Source organism: Pogona vitticeps, chromosome 3 (assembly GCF_051106095.1).
Source record: "Pogona vitticeps strain Pit_001003342236 chromosome 3, PviZW2.1, whole genome shotgun sequence".
Classification (NCBI taxonomy): Eukaryota; Metazoa; Chordata; class Lepidosauria; order Squamata; family Agamidae; genus Pogona; species Pogona vitticeps.
Window position 1 is genome coordinate 243,371,519 of NC_135785.1, and position 23,986 is coordinate 243,395,504.

General features: G+C 41.2%; 2 protein-coding genes across 2 annotated transcripts in view; both read left to right on the plus strand.

Moving 5' to 3' along the window:
* The window catches only part of XPO4 (exportin 4), an 87,531-nt gene that overhangs the window by 36,297 nt on the left and 27,248 nt on the right, over positions 1-23,986 (plus strand). The window contains exons 7-10 of the mRNA XM_020802024.3: positions 9,356-9,468; positions 12,227-12,384; positions 12,581-12,755; positions 17,169-17,345. Of these exons, the coding sequence (XP_020657683.1) occupies positions 9,356-9,468; positions 12,227-12,384; positions 12,581-12,755; positions 17,169-17,345 (623 nt within the window). The remainder of the gene's footprint in view (positions 1-9,355; positions 9,469-12,226; positions 12,385-12,580; positions 12,756-17,168; positions 17,346-23,986) is intronic.
* LOC144588055 (uncharacterized) lies at positions 696-3,944 on the plus strand. Its single transcript, XM_078390034.1, has one exon. It carries the CDS (start codon positions 1,025-1,027, stop codon positions 3,275-3,277), a length of 2,253 nt encoding a protein of 750 aa, XP_078246160.1. The 5' UTR covers positions 696-1,024; the 3' UTR covers positions 3,278-3,944.

Sequence of the window (23,986 nt, forward strand, 5' to 3'; positions counted from 1 at the left end):
AGGATGGTTTAGATGTGCTGGAAAATGTCATGCCTGCCTGAATGGAAGCATGTCTTAGTCCAGCTTTAGAGAAAATATTCCATTTTCCCTTATATTGTTAAGTGGTTTACTGTTTTGTCAACTTGGAAGGCCAGTAGGGCTACTCAAGACTACAGGTGAGGTTTCTGCAAACTTGGATGACAAGAAAAGTGGGGCTAGACAGCTCAGGAGGACTCTTGGTGGAGACACTTAAAAGCTGATCATGAGCTCATGCATAGGCACTTTCTCCCTCTGCTTCATCATAATGAACCCTCTCCCTTCATTTCCTGACCTTTTCGGTAACAAGATTCCTTCTTAGCCTATAAAATGGGTTTGATCATAATACTGAAGGAAGAATCTGGTTGCAATCAACCATGGTTAGCTCCCATGTGAAGGAAATGTTGAGCCACAGAGAAAATGAACAAGAAAGAAAGAGAAATGCATACAGAAGAAGTTAGAGTAAGTCTGCTGTCTACTTCCAAATTCAGAACTGTGATTAAGAGATAAGCAGTGTTGTGTCTGCCATGAGATCAGTCTAGATGTCATGCATAACATGATCAAAGAGCATCTTACAATTTACAGTGGAAATAAGAACAATTGAAGAAAGAATTGGTTCTTCATCGTGGTCTTCTGTGAATGCACACATAAAGGGTTAAGTCAGCGCCAGCGTCGGTCCCTTTCGGAATCTTCTAGAGCTCTGCAAAGGAAACATAGTTAAACATTACCTACACTGCGCATGCTCCGCCCGCCCAAACCTCAGTTCCATTTCTCCGCTGTGTGAAATGGTTCCTTTCGCTTCGCTCTGCTAAAATTTCTTCTTTGGATTGCTTTTGCTGCGCTTTTTCGGATCTATTCTCTTGGTATTGACCTCGGATTGCCTACGGACATTGTCTTTTCTTTGCGGACTTGTTTGGGTATCGTGAGTGAAATTCCTTCCCTCCCTCCGGTTTACCCTGTTTTTTCCCGCCCTTTTTACCGGCTTTCCTGGCCCCTTGGATTCCTGCCTATGCCCCCTCCGCCATCCGGACCCTTTAGCCGTTGTGTCGTCTGCTCGGGCAAGATCCCTTTTCAGGACGGGCACGACACGTGTCTTTTTTGTCTGGGTGAATCCCATTCTCCCCAGAATTGTAGGCATTGCCAAGCGTTTACTAAGGCGGCATTGAAAGCTAGACAACAGCGCCTTAAGCTGCACTTGTGGGACTCTGCCCTATCGGCGTCCAAACCTTCGACTATGGAGCTCCCATCCACCGCCTCCCCGCCTGAACCCCAAGCTACTTCGGAGGCTACGGTTTCAGAGTTGCCTACTGCTCCTAAACCGTCCAAAAAACCAGCTAAGAAAGCGTCTTCTTCTAAGGCTGTTCCCACTAAGCCCCCCAAGAAGGCTAAGCCACCTTCGAAGAATAAGTTTTCCACCGATTATTTAGACGCCGTCGGGACTTCTCTCCCCTCTTTAATCTTGGATGATGCGTCCCGGGATAAAGAGTCTGTGTCGGAGGCGACAACTTCACTCCCTCCGCGACAGCCTGAGCCTGTTTTACCCCTTGGCGTACAGTCTCCTACGCCAAGCCAGCTTGTCCTTGCAACCACAAGCTTGGGTCTAGCCCCTTTTAGCCCTGTTTCCACCGGGCGGGCTTCAATGGCTCATTCCATCTCTCCGTCGCCGTCGAGAGCGAGTTCGCCTCCGGCCAAGAAAACGGAGAAAAAGAAGCACCTGTCTAAGGATCGACGTCGAGCGGCTCACAAAGAGGATCGTCATCGAAAATCCCGCCGCCGACGTCGTTCCTCCTCGGGGGAGCCGTCTTCATCTAGCCCTCACAGGAGGAAGTATCGTCGACGTCGACGACGCGACTCTTCCTCTCTCTCGTCGTCGTCGTCTTCATCCTCTGATAGACGCCATCGACGTCGACGGGTGAAATATGTCTACCTTTCCTCCTCCGGGTCTACTCCTCCCCGTCGTCGCAGACATCGTCGTAAACACGACGTCGACGACATTCATCGGCCAGTACCACTCCCTACCAAGCCGCCTGTTCCACCAACCCTACCCGCACCGCTTCCATCAGCGGGTTCGGCTGCGCCTGCGATTTCTGCTCCTACCGTCGGGGTCGAGCATCGACCTCGGAAAAGAGCCCACGAATCCTCATCTGATGATGACCAGCCCTTTTCATCACAGCAGTCGGGCTCCGATGACGACCTCCCTCCACAGCCTACACCTATTCCATTGCCAGTGGGGGAGACGGTCGAATCCGATACTGGTGATCCTCACGACCCCTCCCCCTCGGAGGACTTCTCTTCATATTCTCAAATGTTATCTAGACTGGCAAAGACCCTTAAACTACCAGTGGATGAACCCCCTCCTCCAGAGGAGGACCTTATTTTTGGGGACATCACCAAGGAACGTACTCCGCCTCCTAGTCTCTCCTATTTGCCCTCTTTACTCAAGATTATTAAAGAGCTATGGGATCGCCCATCATCTTCAATTCCCTTACCAAGGCGTACTGAGAATATGTATAAAATCATTGGGGACGACACTAAATTCCTTTTGAAACATCCTATTCCCAATTCTCTGATTGTTGAGACCAGCTGCTCAAAGCCTACAGGACGCTCGCATGTCATCCCCACCAATAAGGAGGGTAAAAAGTTAGAGATGATTGGGAGACGGATCTACTCTTTGGTCTCCTTTCTACTTCGCATCGCTAATTATCAAATGGCTTTAGGTGCTTACCAGAAACAGCTGTGGCTTAAACTCCTCCCAGGATTACAGCTGTTGCCTGATGATGTGCGGCAGGGCTATCTTAACACCTTTGAAGAGGCCCAAACGGTGTCCAAGCATCAGAGGATCGCCACTCGCCATTCCGTCGAGGCAGCAGCTCGTATCCTCGTCTCTTCGGTCACCTTACGCAGGCATGCCTGGCTTCGATCAGCAAATATTTTAGACGATGTGAAGTCAAAAATTGAGGATTTGCCATTCGATGCCTCTGGTCTGTTTAATGAAAAGACAGATAGTCACCTTGAAGATCTGCACAAAGCCAAAAAGACTGCTAAATCTTATTTCATTCAGTCTCAGCCGAAATTTACCAGGTACCAATGGAAAAGATCTCCTCACCAATTTGGTCAGTCGCAACCCTTTAGACAATTTAAACCTCAGTCTCAGCCTACGTCCTCACAGGGCAGTACTCCTACTTCCACCTACCGCGGACAGCCTTCTCATCGTCGTCAGTCCTTCAAACCACCCGCTAAAAAACATAAACAGTACCTTTGACTCCCTGCAGTTCCCTCCAACGCTCTCTGCCGTCACAAGACTTCATTCTTACCTTCCCAATTGGTCCACAGTTACAACCGACTCCTGGGTCCTTGGCATCGTTCATTCCGGTTACCGTCTGGAGTTTACCGAATATCCACCTTTAGGTCACGCAGAATATACATCTTTCGACCCTTTCTTGCAGGAAGAGGTTCGATCTTTGCTAAAAAAGCACGCCATCCAAAAAGTTCCAAGAAAGGACATTTGCAACGGTTTTTACTCCAGATATTTCGCCGTGCCCAAAAAAGGCGGCGGAATCCGACCTATTATGGACCTCCGAATTCTAAATACTTACCTTCGTCCTCGCAGATTTCGCATGGTCACCCTAGAATCCATCATGCACCTGCTGAAACAAAACGACTGGTTTGTGGTGATAGACTTGAAGGACGCGTACTTTCACATTTCAATTCATCCCAGCCACCGAAAATTCCTTCGGTTCATCTTTCTGGACACCATTTATCAGTACCAGGTCCTTCCATTCGGCCTGGCAACAGCTCCCAGAACATTTACAAAGTGCATGGCCCCTGTGGCAGCTTACCTGCGGCTCCACGGGGTCCAGGTCTTCCCTTACATCGACGATTGGCTGGTGGTCTCTCCATCCAAAAGCAAAGCCCTGCAAGACACAAAATTCACGCTTCATGTACTTCGGAACTTAGGTCTTCAAATAAACTACCAGAAATCTCACCTCGTCCCCTCTCAGACCGTAGACTACATAGGGGCAACCTTAAATGCTCTAGAAGGTCGCATTTTCCTTCCCCAGGACCGTATAACGAAGATCCTAAGGGCAGTACGGAAGTTCAAGCCGGGAGCAACGGTAACAGCGTTGCACGCCCAACATCTTCTGGGCTTAATGTCCTCCACAACACCGGGACTCGCCCATGCCCGTCTCAAACTCAGGTCACTACAGTCCTGGCTTCTAGCTCTGTTCGACCCTCTCGCCCATCATCAGCTGCGGCGGCTAAGAGTCACCCCAGAGTTAGCGCGCCAGCTAAGGTGGTGGACGTTCCTACCACATCTACAAGTGGGGCGTCCATTTCGTCCTCTCCGTCTCACGGTTCAGGTCACCACAGATGCCAGTCCCTCCGGCTGGGGGGCACATTGCGGCCCGCATCGAGTTCATGCGCTTTGGTCACCGCAAGAACGGCATTTTCACATCAATCACTTGGAGATGATAGCTGTTATCAAGGCTCTCAAATCTTTTTTCCCGATAGTACATGGTCGTGCTGTACAGATAGTCACAGACAACACCACGACCATGTACTATGTCAACAAACAGGGAGGCACGCATTCCCAGTCTCTTCTATACCTAACAGTGACATTGTGGGAATGGTGTTACCGTCACCACATATTTCTAGTGGCGGTCCATGTAGCCACACAGGACAATGCTCTAGCAGACGAACTCAGTCGTCGGACTATGCAGATGCACGAATGGGAGCTCAATCTGCAAGTGTTTCAAGACCTGTGCCGCCGGTGGGGTACGCCTGTAGTCGATCTTTTTGCCTCACCTGTCAACGCGAAATGCCCTCTTTTTGCCTCCAGGGCGGGACTCGGCCCCCGCTCCCTAGGCGATGCCTTCATGATCCCGTGGACCAGGGGCCTCCTGTACCTCTTCCCCCCGTTTCCTCTGCTACAAAGAACACTAGTGAAACTTCAACAAGACAGATCAGAGGCGATCCTTGTCGCGCCTCGTTGGCCCAGACAACCGTGGTTTCCCACATTGATGTCAATGTCACTGGATTCGGTGAGGCTCCCTGTCTTTCCAGCCCTGCTTACCCAGGACAAGGGCAACATATTCCACCCGGATCTGCAGACGCTCCATCTCGCAGCGTGGAGGATATCCCCGAGATAAAAGAAGTCCTCGACAAGTCCAGAAAGGACTCCACGTCCTCGCTTTACGCATATAAATGGAAGGGCTTTCTTAAGTTCACACAATCTCGTGGCCTCTCATCCTGCCCAGTTGATCTCTCCACTTTGCTGCAATTTCTACGCTACTTATTTGACTTTAAGTTGTCTATATCTACACTGAAAGTATATATAGCTGCCATTGTTTCTTTCCAACCTAGGGGCTCGCCGGCCTCGCGTTTGTTTTCACATCCGACTGTGAAGGCATTCCTTAAGGGACTTGTACATCTACGCCCACCAGTGAGGCCTCCACTTCCCCAATGGTCTCTCCATTTGGTACTGCAGTCCCTTATGCGACCCCCCTTCGAACCTTTGGCGACCTGCGATTTAAAACTGTTGTCTCTCAAGGTGCTGTTTTTAGTTGCTATTACCTCTGCTCGTCGGGCCAGTGAGTTGGCTGCTCTCCGAGCTGATCAACCTTTTCTCCAATTTTTTCCAGATAAAGTTGTTCTCCACACGGATATTTCTTTCTTACCCAAAGTGGTCTCTGCTTTTCATCTCAACCAACCTCTTGTGCTACCTACACTGTTTGCTTCTCCTACATCGGACATAGAACGCATGCTCCACACACTGGATGTTAAGAGGGCCCTCGCCTTTTATGTTTCCAGGACCAAGGACTTTCGTTCTTCTCCCAGGCTTTTTCTTTGCTACTTTGGACACAAGAAGGGCCTTCCAGCTTCTCCATCGTCACTGTCTCGGTGGCTTGTTTCTACAATCTCTTTAGCTTACCAGCTTCATCATTTGACACCTCCTGAACACCTCCGCGCTCACTCAACGAGGGCTGTGGCGTCATCTACTGCTCTTCTTCACGGCATTGATCTTCCCGATATTTGCCGCACTGCCACCTGGTCTCAGCCGTCTACTTTTATTACACATTACCGGCTCGACGTGAGAGCTAAGAAAGAGACCAGATTTGGGAGAGCTGTATTGGCTTCCGCTCTACAGTGACGGCCCGCCTGCCGGTGAGTTAGCTTGTCAGTCACCCTTTATGTGTGCATTCACAGAAGACCACGATGAAGAAAGTGGGGTTACTTACCTGTAACCAGGGTTCTTCAAGTGGTCATTCTGTGAATTCACACATGCCCGCCCTGCCTCCCCACTTCCGTCACTGTTCTTAGCGAACCCACTCTTTTTGTGGCGGATAAATGGAACTGAGGTTTGGGCGGGCGGAGCATGCGCAGTGTAGGTAATGTTTAACTATGTTTCCTTTGCAGAGCTCTAGAAGATTCCGAAAGGGACCGACGCTGGCGCTGACTTAACCCTTTATGTGTGAATTCACAGAATGACCACTTGAAGAACCCTGGTTACAGGTAAGTAACCCCACTTATTCTAACTTCATGTGCTTGAACTGGTTTCCACTAATAACTTAGCGCCTGATGTCTTTTTTCAGTTCTACGAAATAGATATTTATTTAAAGGGATAAACAAGCATTTGTCACTCTACAAATGGTTGGCTACATTTGAAGTGTAGTAGGTGCTAGCAAATTTACATTTTCAGCCATAGTGGAACAGCTGCAACTTCAGCTCTCATCTTAAACACATTTATAAGACAGTGCAGTATTTTTCATCACCATCCCAATCATTCATTACACTGCCTCAGATACTGTGAATTTAGAACATGTTTTGCTTCTGTGAAAATTTAAATGGAAGCTTCAGTGCTTTCAGACCTAAATATATCTTTACTTACTACATAAAGGTTATATTGACATAAATTTTACGCTTAACAACCTAACAGACGCATTACAAATTATATTATAATGGCTGAAATACAGCAATAAGTAGCAACTAGCGTAGGCTGGTTGAATCAATGGAGATAAATCAACACTGTAATTTCCATTAAATGGACCTATTTTAGTTGCAACTTACTAATGGACTTTTTCGATTAAATGGGCATACTTTACTGCAGCTTACATATTGCACCATTGTGCACAGTGTTCGAAAAGGTTACAGGAGGAGTAGTTTTGGCCCATAAGATAAAGAATGTTTATTTCAGATACCCGTCAGTAACCAGGCTCAAGTGCATGCCTCAGGAGTAGTGGGTTGGGTCAAAATGTTCATGAAAATGTGCACTTTAAATATGAAGAACATGGTCTAGGAAGCATTTTCTGATATGTGAGGCAACAAAGAAGAAAAATACAGAGTTGTTTAGAAAGGCCAGAAATCTTAACATGCTAAAGGTCGTGTAGTACTGAATGTTAGAGACAGATGGGATACAAGTATAATGGGATATAATGTAGAAAAGTGGAGGAGGCAAGCCCATGGAATGTTCTGAAGAGAATTGTTATGGTTGTCAGGCAGAGATGGGCACGAACCAGAAAAAGGACAAATTGGTGTGCTTTGTGGTTCCTGGCTTTCCACAAACCACCCCCTGATCCCTGGGAAAACAAACCAGTTTGTGGTTTGGTTTTCTTGGGTTCGTGCTTTGAGGGGGAGAGGAACCTAATGCTTCCACCCCCTCTGCCACCTGCCCACCCCGTTCCATTGACCTCTTTGCCTTCCTACTTCGTCCTGCCTCCTCCTTCTCCTCCTCTTCCTCCTCCACTGCCGCCATCTTCAAGAGATAATGATCTGGTTCCCTTCTGGGAGCCAAGCCAAGCTGTCTCTGTGCACGCACCGGCCTATCCGCTGACATGAAATATATTGTTGTGGGTGACAGGTACAATAGATGAAATCACAACCAGTATTCTGAATTATTGCTATATGTGAAAAACTATACTCTTTAAAAATAATTTATATCAATGTGTTCACGTTTGTTAAATGCATAGTTTTGTGGCACAAACACATATATGCTTATATTTTAAAATTAATATCTAATAATTATCAAAAGTACCTTGATGGCTATTCAGCTGTTATATTTGTTCATCTTGTCCCTGCCCCATGAGAGTGAACCCAGGGCCATTGAGACTCCTCGCTTACTATGGTGTACCCTTACAGTCCCTGAGGGTGCATCTACCCATTTCACATTGAGGCAGCTGTCCACCACAGAGGACGACAAGGCAGACTATGAGTCTGTCCCACCTAGTATTCACTGCTAGCCTGAAACTGTATCAGCTGTAACAACATTTGTTGATTAGGGAGGTCTGCTGGTTAAGCTCATGATAATACAATAGTTTTGAAGACACAGGCATGGTTTAAGTTAATTTAAATTAATAAATGCATGTTAAAAATATAATAACCTCCAAGTGCACAACCTAAGAGTCCTCTCTGTATGCATATCATGTTTCAGGTATTACGCTTTTAAGGTCTTGACAATGTGGCTAAAAAGACAGAATGGTATTTATTGTTATAGATAACTTTTTGCAATGGAGTTTTGTTCTGTCTTTCCTGTTTAACAGGATTGTCACTAAAGATGTGCAGTTCAGATTTTTTAGGCTTCCAGCTCCCAAAATTCTCCAAAATTTTCACAGAAAGAATTTTTGGAGTTCTAGCCCACATCTACAGACACCTATATTTCACTCAATTTGAGCAGGGCCTATCTTGGAGTTTCTTGCAGTTTCTGTCTAGAGCCTGCTTCCTGTTGTTAATATATTAAAAAGGAAGCTGCTGCAGTGTTTTCTGGACAACATAATTCTTCAGGAGATGTTCTCTGTGGAGCATGAAGGGCGGCAACATTACAACTCAGACTTGAAATATATTAATTCTGCCCTGGAGGTAGTATGTATCTATAGCAATGCTATAACATGTGTTTAGTTCTGTGAAATGTGGTATGCTGTTGTAGATAGATTCCAAACCACTACTATTGAATTTCCATGTAGCTATCTGATAAGATGGGAACATTTTAAAATGCTGCAAAACATTTTTTACACAATTTGAGTGTACCTGTTGAGTCCACTGTTGATTGTAGTTTTGCTTTCCTTTCTCTTCCTGTCTTACTGGGATGATTATTAAAGTGATTGTGCCACCCTGGAATGTCTCGTCATTGTGATCAAACTGTTATCTGGCATTCCTAGGGCATTCTTTTTTTCAGTACTTAATACCTTTTATTCCTTGTCCTCATGCATGAATTATGCTGTGTATGTGAAGAGGCTTAAAGTTTGTTTCCATTGCATTCTTCCTGAATGGGACCTGTTGTATCTGCGATCTTTTTTTTAATAAAAGTCAAATTGGAATGTTGTTGTTGACCTTGACACCAGATAACTAGGCAGACATTATATAGCTATGTTTGAATCCTCACAAAATGTGATGCTAAAGCCAACAGAGTCCTGGCGTGAAACACTCCTGGACAGCAGAGTAATGGAACTTTTCTTCACTGTAAGTCCCACTCTTCTAACACATTAATTCATTAACAAAAAGTTACTGCTCCTGCCTTTTTCTAAAGTTGTTGTTGGATTTCTACCCACCCCCCGCAAGTTGTGGGAAGAAGCCAGGTAAGAGTTGTATAAATGCTTTGCCAGTCAATAGTTCAACAGGTTCAACTGCTTTTCATTAGAGATTGGTCTGCTTATGTAATGCTTGTTGGAAGAAAAATGTAGCTGTAGATAGAAGTGTTTCTGTACACTAGTTTTAAATAGTTATTTTAAGAGTTTGCATGGACAACAGAAATGAGAAATAGTCTTCATGTTTACCATGCATTTAAGTAGATTACAGAATTTAATCTGGGGGTGTAATTTAGATCAAACAGATGGTATTGGGCAAAATCTACAAGTTTGGTAAACGACTCTGATATTCATGCTCAGGTAATTCTCAAGTGATTGTAAAAGATGACTGATTTGCAGGCTTCTATCTAGTAGGGGACCACACTTGCAGCGTGCACCTTGGAATCTTTCTATATCAATAATGCTTTTGTTTAAGAAACTTGTATGTACATTGTCAAATGGGACAGCACGGTTTACTTCATGTGTTTGTCACACATGAAAAGTATGGATTATGGATTTTTTTAACAGAGAGCTTATTTCCTGGGCAAAATTGGGCAGGCAGCACATGTGAACAATCCTTTGTAGCCTAGTGCTGTGTCCAATAGAGCTTGTTTTCTCAGATAAATATCGCTGCCTGCTTGTTTGTTTAATTGATTGATTGACCTTCTAGACCGCCGGTCTTAGTGAACTACTTACTATTCGGGGCAGTTTACGTAATTAAGCACAACGTACAAACTAAAATGATAAAAGAATTCATAGATAATAGCATAGACCAAAAAAAATGAACAAAACCAGGAAGTTTTAGACAATTAAAAGGCCCAAATCTGTGCAAGTTAATGGAACAAGGAGCATGTATTTAGTATTAGATTACTGACCTGTAAAACATATGAAGAAGCCGGTTTGGGTCTATCTCCCAAAATAGATTTCTCTATTACTGGAATTTGAGGGTATTGCTTTCAAAGCCAAGATGTTTATTTAAAACTTGGTCTAAGATGATGAATGGCATATAGTAAACCTTCTGTATCATGAAATAATTCTCTCAACAACTTTAGCTGTTGTGTGTACATAGTTACTTGCAAGGTTTTTTTTTAATCTCACTCAAACGTTTTCAAAAAGGTGGAAAACGTACTGGCAGACCACTTAACAGCTGCACACAATGCCAACAGCTGTCTAGACAACCCAGGCAGTTGCTACTGTCAGCTGGGAAACCTCCTCAAGCAAATAGTTTTTGAGTCTGCGCTTAACCCTTCCTAATATAATTCTCTAATAAGAAGTCTCCAATTAAAAAAAAAACTTACATTTCTTTATTAAAGAGCTGCTTAGCAAAAGCTGGCACTTTTCCTTCCAAACATTTTTAAATTCTTGTTAGATCAAAACTCAGATTGATGAAATGTGCCTGTCAGTAATTAACTGAATGTCTGGAAGAAGAAGAAGAAACACTTTATTGCTGGTTTATATGAAGGATTTGTGAATCAATTGAAGTAGTGTATGCTTTGATATGTCAAAAAGAATGTAAATGAATATAAAGAAGTCAGTTTAGTCGGTTTATTTTTAAATTTATAGTACCCTTACAACAAGACAAACTAATTTTTAAGTTCATGAGTCCATTTTGTAGTGGGGAAGGTTAAAGTATCTGATTTTTCTGAGATTGTATTAGGAAAAAAAATACCTTAAACGAAATACTTCTCAGTTTCAAATTCTGTTTTAGTTTTAAGTCTCCCCCCCCCTTTATTTTGTATTATGTTGCTGGACTTATTTTGCTAGATGCATGGAGAACTTGCATTATGGGCTAGCTGTATAAATATTATAATAAACACAATCATGCATTTTTATAGATGTAATTGGATGTTGTTACATACCTGAATAATGAAAATGCAAAATTTAATAATAGCCAAAGTATAGCAGTCTTCTAAGTGGCTTCATTGTAGGAATTACTGTACTATGATTGGTGTGTCTTGGAAGTTGAATTCTTGATGCTTTCCTTTTCCTCAGAGAATTTACTTTAAAATATGTCCTTATTTCATCATAAACAATCAGTCAACACATGAATGTTTGCTTTGTTGAGATAATTTATTGTGGGTGAACACCCTTTGAGGAAGCTACTGCCAAAGAATTGAGCATTCCTGCTAGAAGGATTAAGGGAGGTCTGTAAAGGAATACAGAAAGATTTCACAACAAGTGAAATATGTTTGGTTTCTTGAGAGTGCAGTGTTTACCTCTTCTAAAGAAGCATCTATATACTCTTGACTGAACTTGTCGACTAACTTTAGCAAGACGCTGTAGCCCAGGCATAGCTAGCATAATACGGATGGCTGTCATTATTGCTGTTTTTAGAAGTAGCAGCATGTCTGACTGGCTGGCATCTGTTTCTCTTTAAGACTCAACATGCGTAGACGTTTCAACATGTAGGTAGGTTGCAGTGAAGCCTTGGCTTTGACTAATTAAATATGGTCTATGAAGTTGGTATATTGAGAGGGCCTTTTGGAAGGCTGAGATACATAAGAAGAAGTTTGTTGATTTCAAGTTTAATAGAAAATGAAATAAACTCTGTGTGTGCTCTTTAGGATTGTAAGCTATGTGATAATGCTAAAAGAACGTATTATTTCTTCTTCTTCACCCCCTGATGTGGTGTTAATCCTGTCACGCCTGAAAAGGTGCATCGAAAAATTAGAGAAGACACAGATATGGCACAAGACTCGTTGCAGTGTTTAGCACAGCTAGCTTCTCTACATGGGCCGGTATTTCCAGATGAAAGCTCGCAAGTCGACTACTTGGCTCACTTCATTGAGGGACTGCTCAACACTATCAATGGGTATGTTATCTGTTTGCTTCCTAGAATTTAGGTTTGTTGTGGGAAGGAGGGAGGGACTTAACATCCTGTTGTTTGTAGCTTCAATAGTGGCAAAGACCTGCTTAAAGTACTCTTTCTAAAGCATATTACAAATGGTTGTCATTAAATATGCCACTGGAATTATTGACCTTTTGTTTATAAACTGTTTGATTTGCAGGATTGAGATAGAGGACTCTGAAGCGGTGGGAATATCCAGTATAATCAGCAACTTGATCACTGTATTTCCTCGCAATATATTAACAGCCATTCCGAATGAACTTTTTTCTTCGTTCGTTAACTGTCTCACACACCTCACTTGTTCTTTTGGGAGGAGTGCTGCCTTGGAAGAAGTGGTAAGTACTGATTCCTAATTTCAAATGCCTATCTTGGTTCAAGGGACTGATTTTAACTGAATAAGATTTTATGTTGAACATTTTTTGTTTAATATGGTATACAACTGTTTCTCTCCCAAAGGCTTGAGTAGATATGTTACCATTTAAATGAGTTGTATATGCATATTGTGTGTGTGTATGTTTGTGTGTGTTTCTCTTCCAAAGGCTTGAGTAGATGTGTTACCGTTTAAATGAGTTGTATATGCATATTTTGTGTGTGTGTGCATGTTTGTGTGTGTAGAAATTGGCTTTATTTGAAGATAACTAATAAAACCCAAGATGGTACTGGATAAGGATCATTTCCAGTTGAAAACATGATGCAACTGTAGTGATTCATACATTTAAACTGTGTTTTTGAGAATACAGTATCTCAATTGCAGTATCCTTTGAACTTTACTTGAGAGTGTAACAGAATTTTTTTCCCTAAAGAATCCCTTAACAGACAGTGATAGAATTATGGGTGAACAAATGATGCTTAGGGGGCAATTTTTTCTGCTATAGCTCCTCTTTTTGTTCTTGCTAATTTCCTTTTAAGAAAGCAATTTTAATTTGTTTTGAAGAAAGAATTGTGTGAACATTTGTAAGCACAGTAAGCCTGAGCTGATTAGGGCTGTCACACAAACAGTTTTGTTCCCTTCAGTACTATACTTCCTGTAAAGGAATATGGTTAGCCAAAAAGAATAGTTAATAAAAAATTAGGTAAATGCACTGAAGGTATCCCCCTCCAAGCCTGTACATATCAAGTATCTTTGTCTATCTTTGTATGGTTTGCTTGTGGCATGGAAGCTGATGACTAATACAAATAGTCCTTTTAACCCAGGGTTTCAGGCTCACAAAAACATGTGTTCTGGATTCTGGTTGTTGGGAAGGGACGTCTCTTCATACACCCTAGGTTTCTTTTTATTTAACCATATTTTATAATTCAGTGTTTGTTCTTTCTTGTTTCCAGTATCCTGTGCATTTTATCCCTCAGTCTTCTCCACTATTTTCATTGTGTATCTTTACACTTGGCATAGTTTAAAATAGATTTACCAGTCTTGCTGCTAATAGTTTAATCGAGTAATATGCACACAATCTGAATAGCTATCATAATTTTATTCAGAAGAGACTTGCACAGTTGTCCTCAGTGGCTATAGAATTTGCCAAGACAAATATTAGATGTAGTTCTTCAAAATTATATACACATCTTGCCCAGTAAAATCAGTGCTTATGTGGGAGAAATGATATGGACACAAGAGAATGGCTGAACAGACCTTCGTCTTACTTCAGCAAATCTGGGAAGGGCAGTTGTTAGAGGAGGATATATATTTTTATGGGTTATCTGAAAGAATGAAAAGATTAAACCAACTCTGTTCAGATTCACTTAAGGGTCTAAATTTTTTTGGAGGAACCTGTTCTTGGTCACAAAACAATCATTCAGAAAAATATCCTCTTACCCATCATGGCCTTTAGGTTGTATCAAATTAAATCCTTTTCTCAAAGCTTATGCATCCTACTTATTGCTTATTATCTTAACATTATGTTTCAGGATTGGTAGCTTGAAGGAAGGGATGGAGGATCCATGAATCCCTACTCCACATTAGCTCTTGCCAAATGAATCCTTTGTGTAATACTTCCCCTAACATTTGTATCTAATCACACTCAATAATGGACCTTTCCAATGACTATAATAACTCATGTCAGCATAATCCAGATTGTAACTAACACAGTGCATTATATGATTCTGCATCATTGGTGACATTTACCTTTACTGGTTTTGGATTTGTTTTGGCACGGGTGGCTATGTCTCACATCAGACATGAATTGAATTCCCTGCCAAGGATTCTGCACTGGCAGTTCTTAATACGTTATAGAGTTGTACTTGTACAGCATGCCTCATGTTCACAGAATCTTTAAATGTATGTTCTAATTAAATGATTAAGAGACACAAAATGAGGTTATTGAACAAGCTAACTTTGTTTGGATCTTTGATAACAGCAGTTAGCTAAAGTGAGAGAATGAGTAGGGAGGATTTATTAGGCATCCCTGTGCTTACCCCTTTACAGGCTGGCCAGTTTTTCAAGAAGACAGTTTTTGGACTTATTAAACTGTTAGGTAGTAGAGACAAAAAGCTGAGCTTTCCATATTCTTTATAGATATTTTAAATGGTCACAACTTGCAGAATTTCTAGATCAATTAAGATTTGTCCTGGTTGACAAATACTACACCTTCTCCCCATACATGCATTGTTAATTTAATAATGTTGATTTTTCCCCATTATAAGAACATTCCGGCTAAATTGAATGTTGAGTTTCTGTATGGAACAGAGAAAATACTTCTACCAAGTTCCCCTCTTAGGGTCTTTGATAGATTTCTGCAAACCTGCTTTCTGGGGCAAATGTCCCTGGTTTTCTTGTTAGGGCAAATGCCTAGCAAAACAATCCTTTCTCTCTGTTCTTTGCAATTTCCAGAGGAATTTCCGCCCGCACCCCCAGCTTGTATTTAACTTTGAGATGAGAAAGTTAATTGGCCAGCTGTACCCAACATAACAGAAAAATCTATGCTGGTCCACCAATTTGGAGGAGAATTGAGAAGTAAATATGTCCTGCAAAGCTCTAGAATAGATAAATACTGCTCATGAGATTTGCAAGCACTCTGCTTTCTTGATATCTCTTTATTTTAAAATGCGGACTCTTCTCTTCATCATAAAATAGTTCCATTGTGGTGACAGCATAATTCCAACATGATTATACATTCCTATTTAAGAAATCTCTGCTATCATTAAGATTGCTGCTCTTAATAAATTTGAAATCAATTCTTTCATTTACCAACTCCATTGCTTCTTATCAAATATTGATAAGAGAGCTATGTTAGGGCAAACCTCTATATTTATCTTAATTATTTTGGTTCTAAAACTTCCCACTGCTTCTGTGACACAAGAGGTTCCCACAGATCTATGCAGAGGACACAGTGAGGACAAGACTTGGTAGTGGCTACAAAGAATTTCTGCCTGCTAAACCAAGCCAAGCCACTGTTGCAATCCCTAATACTTGAAAAATAAGACTGCAATCCAATAACTGTCAATTAAGAATTTGTTTCATTAGGATCAGTGGGTGTTACTCACAGGAAAGTGTGTATAGGATTGCAGTCTTAAATGGTTCAATGTCTAATACCAAACATGTCTGGGATAAGTTAGTTCTGCCTCTGGAACATCACTAGGTAGTTTGGGCAAGGATATGTAGTAGATACAGTTCCTTTGCATATATAATTATGAGAAAGATGAAGAAAAGGCTATATAGGAAAATGTTTGGATAAAAGAGCCATTACATAACTGCTCAGCAGAGAAAAGTGGATATTTGGTTGGCAAGCAATGAACAGTTAATATGCATAAAATTCAAAGGTTGAGTTATGTGAAGCTAGGCATTTCTGACTTGATTTAAGGGAGGAGTTACTTAATTTACTGAGAAGGTTTTCTTGGTACATTTTGCTTCAGTTTGAAAAGAATTTTTCTCTTGAGACTTCAGAAATTCTAAAGTATAGGTCATAATCTTGTGTAGTTATGCAAGTGGAAGGGAAATGATTGTGTGCCACACTGCCTGATTGGTGTGCATATGGGGACTTGCTAATTGGCAGCAATTTGCTGTTTTGAGTTGCAACATTTTCCTTTCTGCCAGAGTAACTACTCAAGATGATATTGGCCATAGTCTAAGGACATTTTGTTAATAATGATTAGCAAAATGTAAACCATAGTGTCTCGTTAAATTCAGTTACTAAAGTACTATATATTTCTCAAAGGATAACCAGAAGCTTTGTTTCCGCATCTCCAAAACGAAGCATAAATAATATGGTGTTGAGTAACAGAATCATGTCTTCTTTACTCACCTTGACTCCAGACTCTGGGCATAATGCACTCAGATACCATTATGTGTGGAGCATTCAGTGTGTATAAGCTAAAGTACTGGTGAGAGGTTCTACCCTGTCCCTTGCTACTGAGCATAATGACAGAATTAGCAGTATTATGAAATTCCAACTATGGATGCATTGGAATGGATAAGAATGGTTGTGTGTGCATGTAAATTATTTGATTGCAAAAAGTTTTTGTGTTAATAGAAATACCTTAGGCAGTATCCTGTTAAACTGCTCATGGACACTGAAGGATGAGAAACTTAACTTGCATGGTGCTTGTAGAAGGAAGTATGCAGTACTTCCACAAGTTTAAGTCTTGTAATGGCAGTGCTTGCAACAAGTTGGAGACTTTGGAGTGACGCACTAACAGGGCTTTATACTCCACTAGTGCTGAATAAGAGTCCAGCCCTAACCTTCACTTCCTTACACGATGATTTGATGAAATATATAGCCAAAATTTTGATAACACGTCTTTTTCCGTTTCCTTAGCTTGACAAGGATGACATGGTATACATGGAGGCATATGACAAACTCTTGGAATCCTGGCTGACTTTGGTTCAAGATGATAAATACTTCCATAAAGGCTTCTTTACCCAACATGCTGTTCAGGTTTTTAATTCTTACATCCAGTGCCACTTAGCAGCTCCTGATGGTACCAGAAATTTGGTAAGTTTTGGTGGTAATATTTTGAGTCATAGAGTGATTTAAAAGCTTTTTTAACAGTAGCTAAAACAGATACTGCTGCATTGTGACACTGCAAAAAAAGGTTGGAAAATTATGGCCCTTCAAGTGTTGCTATCTTCATCCTTAGCCAGTGATGAGGAATGATGGGAGCTGTAGTCCCAACACCATTTTGACAGGCCCATGTTACCCACTCCTGCTCTAACCAATAGTTCAGTGTAACAAAAGCAGGTCATGGTGAACCCTGGCTTTGTACACACCCCCTTCTCTGTACTTCATCATTACGCTCACAGGGGAATAATTTCAAAACCTTCACTTTTGTTTTCACTTAGTCTGCATACCACCCGGAATACAAGCAATCATGCCTTGTTTGGGAGACTACCATGAAATACTAGGTACCTTGAAGAAATCCTGCCTGGAAATTCTAGAGAGCTATTGCCAGTCAGATTTGACAATATAGGACTATTGTATTTTTGAAGCACTGATTTGACTCCATATAGAGCAGTTTCTTTTATTTCTATTCTGTTATCTGAAGTTATTAAACTTTACTGTTGTATTCTCAAAGGCTTTCATAGCCAGGATCCAATGGTTGTTGTAGGTTTTTTGGGCTGTTTGGCCATGTTTTGAAGGTTGTTCTTCCTAACGTTTTGTCAACAAAGCCTGGCTCCCAGCACTGAAAATACAGCCTGCAAAAGGTCAACGAACTCTACCCAGCTACAAGGACCAGTGATCACTGCACAAAAAAGACCAACTAACGACACCCATCAATCACAGTGACAGATCATCTCTCCACCTTATCATAACAATACACCCACATCAAAAAAAAAAATACTGATCACCATAATCACCCAATTTCCTGAAAAGGACAAAAGCTGATCTCACAGCTATAAGTACTCAACTATTCCATAAAACTTTACCAGAGCACAGAGTTCTGACTCCTATCCTCTGAAGATGCCAGCTACAAAGACTGGCGAAACGTTAGGAAGAACAATCTTCAGAACATGGCCAAATAGCCCGAAAAACCTACAACAACCAAACTTTACTGTTACCTATACAGTGGACCCTTGACTTACAGAATTAATCCGTATTGGAACGGTGGCTGCAGGTCAAAAAGTGTGTAGGTCAAGTCTCCATTGACCTACAGTGCATTGAAAACCGATTAATCCCGTAACAGGCCGTTTTTGTTCCATTTTGGTTTTTTTCTGGTCTGTAAGTCAATTCTCAGGCTGCAAGTCAAACCTAAATTTTGCGGCCAGAGAAGTCTGTAACTCAAAAAGTCTGTAAGTCAAGCCGTCTGTAAGTCAAGGGTCCACTGTAGTTGGTTTGAAACAAGCCAGTTCAAAAAGTGGGAGGTAAGTGACCTTTTCTGGCATTCTTTCCCTTTCACCATACAACCTCCTCCTTTCATCAAATTCCCTTTTTCTAATTAGGGCTTTGCAACAAAAATTCTATAACTAATTTGAAATTGGAACTGGAACTTTAGCTCAAAGACTAGGAAAGCAGCCTGGTATTGTAGCTTCCCAAGAAGTAACATAAAATAAGCTAGAGCAGGTTGTAGCCGAATTGACATGGAGTGATGGAGTGGCCAGCTGAACTAACTCCTAATGAGCTTTCCATCCCCTCAGCTAAACAGCAGCCATAAAAAAGAAATGTATTTACTACATCTATAAATTGTCATAATAGCTTCCAAGTTGGACTACAACCAAAGCAAATGTTAAAGAGCAAAGCTAAAAAATAAATAAAAGCAAATGAAACAGCAAAAAGGAGGGTCAAAATGGCATTAGAATAAACAAAAGAAAAAAAGTTGTTCAGAAATAAACTAAACTCCTCCAGGTTTCTTGACATTCAACTTTCTAAAGAGCGAGAGTCCAAATGAATATTGCTTTTTAGTTATATATGATGAGCTATTATGACAGTTTAAGAGACAAAGAAAATGATGGAATTTATGCTTTCTTAAATTATGTTTGAATTGCTTGATCTGGAGATGTTTCTCTGTATAATTAGAAAATGTATCCCCTCCTCCCCCCAAAAAAAGTTTACTGAAGTACCTCTGTTTGGAAAAGTACAACTTAAAGCCTAGGTTGATGCGACTTAGAACCACTGAGCTATCCAGCTGTTCTTTGGTACAGACTACTTCTAGTGCTGTGGGTGTTGTAAGTTGCCAGTATAAGGCAATATTTCATAAATGAGGTCTTTGAATTCATGACTTGGCAGACTTGGCATAAGTTGTTTATACAGTTTAATTCATGAACTTTTATGGGATAAGTCTGTTATCTCGTAAGTAACCATTTAAAAGCCGCAGCTGGCATACCATCCCGGTTTTGTCCACTGTCAAAGGAGGAGCTAGGCTTTTCAAATAGAGGAACATTCATCAGTAAACAGCTGACACTTTGAAGTTAAGGACATTATTTGACAGTTTGCATAAAGGAAAGAAGGTTGAAAGACACCCTTAGAGAGGAGACATAGCTTTGGATATAATTTCCCCTCTCCTCTATAATATCCGAGGCAGAGCGTTTTTACTGGTAGTTCATTTATTTTTTAAAATAATTAAGTCATTACTAAATTACTCTTCACATTGTACTCTCCCTCCTTTTGCACTGTAACTGATTGACTTTTATAGTTCTAGAGATTCACTAAATGTTGAAAAAAGACTGTCATATGGTTCACTGCGAGTTGGTGCTGCTACATTATGCTTTGTAAAAATTAGATGGATGGAAAGAGTTTTTGTACCACAAATCATTGGCTTTGTAGCATTTTGATTTTTTTTTTTAAGTGAGGGTGCAGATGCATTGTCCAAATAATCTGAGAGTTGTATCGGGGTATTATTGTACTGAGTCATATCATGTGCTATTTGTTTCATTGACCTCATGGGGCAGTCTCAGTACAACTGAGTTGATTCGGTGCAAGAGAGTACACTGCTGTTTAAATGCCCCTAAATAGACCCAGGGCGGGCACTTTGATCTGCCCATGGATCTGTCTTGACTCCTTCTGCATCCTGTCTTTCTCCATAATGGCCTTGTCTGGAATTAATTTTTTTTCTTTTTTATTCTAAGTGGCATAGTGTTGTATTAGTGATGCAGACAGAAAGACTCCAGTGCCTATGTAATGCAGCGATAAAGTCGAATGTTTTATTTAAAAAAAATTAAATAGGGAAACAGTTTAGGCAGTAAGTATAATTGCCAATTTTTTGATGGGACAGCATCCTGCACTACCTGAAACACATCGCCAAGATGTCAGCACAGAGAATGTCCATGCACACATCCATTCACGCGAGAAAACATGGGTCACAAAACAGTGTGATGTAGAGTGATTTCAAATAAACAACCTCCCGATAGGTGTTCAAAAAGAAATGATTCCTCAAAGAAAAGATAAGGAAGAACAAAGAAAAGACCATGTGGTCCCCACGATTGTAATTTATTTCGTTACATGAAAAGCTTACAATTTTGTTTAATTTTTAGTGGTCCAATAAAAGGTATCACTCGCTCTTCCATTTGTCATAATCAATGAAAAGTGTGACTTTCCCCTTACAATATTGTGATGTAGTCGGGAAATTCTGAATATATTTGCATTGTGCAAAATCCAGAGTAATCAGAGGAGTATATTGCATGTAGTCGCACCTTAACTAATTCTACTTCTTTGAAATGGGACAGTAGAGGTACTTTTAAAAATGTAATTGTAGTTGTAATTAACTACTTTGGAAGAGATGTGAAGCTACAACCTTAATTCCTTTTCAAGCATAACATTGCAAATTCTGGCTTGAGGAGGCAATTTTAGACTGAGTTTCTAGGTCTTCTGTAATTGAAAAAGTACTGTGAGTGCTAAATTTTGATCATAAAAATTAGGAAATAAGTTTTTATCTTTTGATAATACATTCTCGGACCTGTGGCCAGCAGGATAAGAAGTTTTATTATTCAAACTAGACTCATTCCATTTAACATAATCTAGCTTTAATATAATCTTACTTCCCATTATGCTCCTTTTACTGTCTTTCACAATTTTGTATACCTATCTGCTCTTAAATATTTTAATTGTAGCAACAGAAAAGGTACATTTTAAAAAATTTGTAGTTGCAATTACAGTGGTGCCTCTCATAACGAGCGCATCGTTTAACGATGAATTCGCATAGCGATCAGGTTTTTTTAGATCGCTAATGCAATCGCATTGCGATGGTTAGATAGGGCGAAAATCGCATTGCGATGATCGGTAAGCGTTTCGCTTACCAATCTTCGCATTGCGATGTTCCTAGAACAGCTGATCGGTGGTTCCAAAATGGGCGCCGGACGCCCAAAATGGCCGCCGCAAGTGTTTTCGCACCCTGCCCTCGCTTACCGAGGGCGCGAAAGTGGCGGCGCTATGGAGGAACTTTGCTCAACGGTGAGTTTGGGCCCCATAGGAACACATTAAACCAAGTTTAATGCGTTCCTATGGATTTTTTCGATCCGTTTAGCGATGTTTCCTCATAGCGACGATTAATCCGGAACGGATTAATGTCGCTATGCGGGGCACCACTGCAACTACTTTGGAAGAGGGTATGTGAAGTTTGGACTGATCAGCTTCTTACAGGATTGTAGAGAAAGAAAGAGGGAGCAAAAATCAATTAAATTGATTTGTTATTAAAATGTTGGTTTGTTCTGAGGAAAATGTTATGGCAACCTTTTACTATAGAACTCAAACTAACCATAACTTGTCAGTGTGGAGTTCATATGTAATGAATGATTCAATTCATCATCTTACTTCAAAAATAAATAAATAAATAAAACATCTTTTTCATTTGTTTATGCTGCATGGCTTAGTTCAGATAATCTTCTAAGCTAGAGCTAAATACAACCTGTGGACAATATGTGATCTCTCCAAGTACACAAATATTGCCTGCAGCTGCTGCATGCGCCAACTGTGGCTTATAGGTGTTGCAGAGGACAATTTTTCCTGTATTTGCCTGGACCCCACACTCCCAATTTTGAAAAAGTGTTCACAAGAGGGCATGAATGCTGTTTTAGTTCTCATTCATCTTGGAAGCTGTTATGATGGTTATGATGGTTTATAAATGTAGTAAATGCATTTATAAATGTGTGCCCTGCATACATGGAAAGTGTCCAGAGGGTGCTTTAAGTGCTATGAGGCAGTCTGTAAACAGCATGCTTTGCTTTTTTTTCCATTTTCCATTTTTTCTTTTTAGCTGAAGGACAAATAAATGTTTGTTTGTTTGTTTAAAATATATTTATCCTGCCTTTCTCCTTTAAAAGGACCCAAGGTGGCTTACAGCATTGAAAGACAATATTTAAAGCTGAAAACAATGAGTACGAAGGGATGCTGATAAGTATTGAGCCTTTCCCAGAAAGAATTGAGCTAGGAAGCTGTAACTGCCACACTATTCTACATATTCCCCCAGGAAGTCAATGCACTTGTGACATCTGTCCTGCAGCTTCTTAGGTAAAGGTAAAGGTTCCCCTTGACAATTTTTGTCCAGTCATGTTCGACTCTAGGGGGCGGTGCTCATCCCCGTTTCCAAGCCATAGAGCCAGCGTTTTGTCCGAAGACAATCTTCCGTGGTCACATGGCCAGTGCGACTTAGACACGGAACGCTGTTACCTTCCCACCGAGGTGGTCCCTATTTATCTACTTGCATTTGCATGCTTTCGAACCGCTAGGTTGGCGGGAGCTGGGACAAGCGACGGGAGCTCACTCCGTCGCGTGGATTCGAACTTACGACTGCTTGGTCTTCTGACCCTGCAGCACAGGCTTCTGCGGTTTAGCCCGCAGCGCCACCACTTCCCCTAGCTTCTTAAGTCCCTGCAAATAAAATTCTTCTTAAGTCCCTGCAAATAAAATTCTTCTGACTGCTGGTGTAACCACTCATTTGCAGTATTAGTTGTTTCCAGAACACTCACAAATTGTTGTCCCTTTAGGTGTTTTTTTAGTTTGGGGAACAGATAATAGTCAGAAGGAGCCAGGTCAAGTGAATAGGGTAGATGGGGCATCACTTGAAAACCTAAGGACGTCGGTTTTGCCATTGTTTCTCCTACAGTGTGTGACGAGGCATTGTCATGCAACAGGATGACACCTTTGGAGAGCTTTCCTCGAGGTTTTTCCTTGATGTTTTGCCTCAACTTTGTCAATAAAACACAGTAATATTTTGTATTGATGGCTGAACCCTGTTGGAGGTAGTCCACCAGCAGAACTCCCTTCTTATCCGGAAAATTGTTGCCATTTCCTTCTGCACCGACCTTTGCACTCGGAACTTCTTTGGCCTGGGGGAACCACGGTGCCTCCATTCCTTAGACTGTTCCTTTGTCTCAGGATCATAACAGTAGATCCATGTCTCATCACCAGTTACCAGTTTGCCCAGGAAATCTGACTCATTTCTTGCAAAATGTTCCAAAACAGCCACCGATGACTCCACATGTTTCCTCTTTGGTTCGGTTGTCAAAAGTTTGGGGATCCGCTTTGCTGCCAGCTTTCTCATTTCCAAGTTGTTGTGGATAATGGCACCAACTCTCACGTGATATTGTCAGATATATAGCAATACTTTTGGCTGATATTAGGCATTCCTCCATGATCATGTCATGGCTTTCACATTTGCAGGCACAGAGACAGAAACAGGCCTTCCACTGGGTTTCTAACTTGCA

What these genes read in the sequence shown, in the direction of transcription:
- LOC144588055 (XM_078390034.1), top strand. Translation starts at nt 1,025, where the DNA reads ATGCCCCCTCCGCCATCCGGACCCTTTAGCCGTTGTGTCGTCTGCTCG.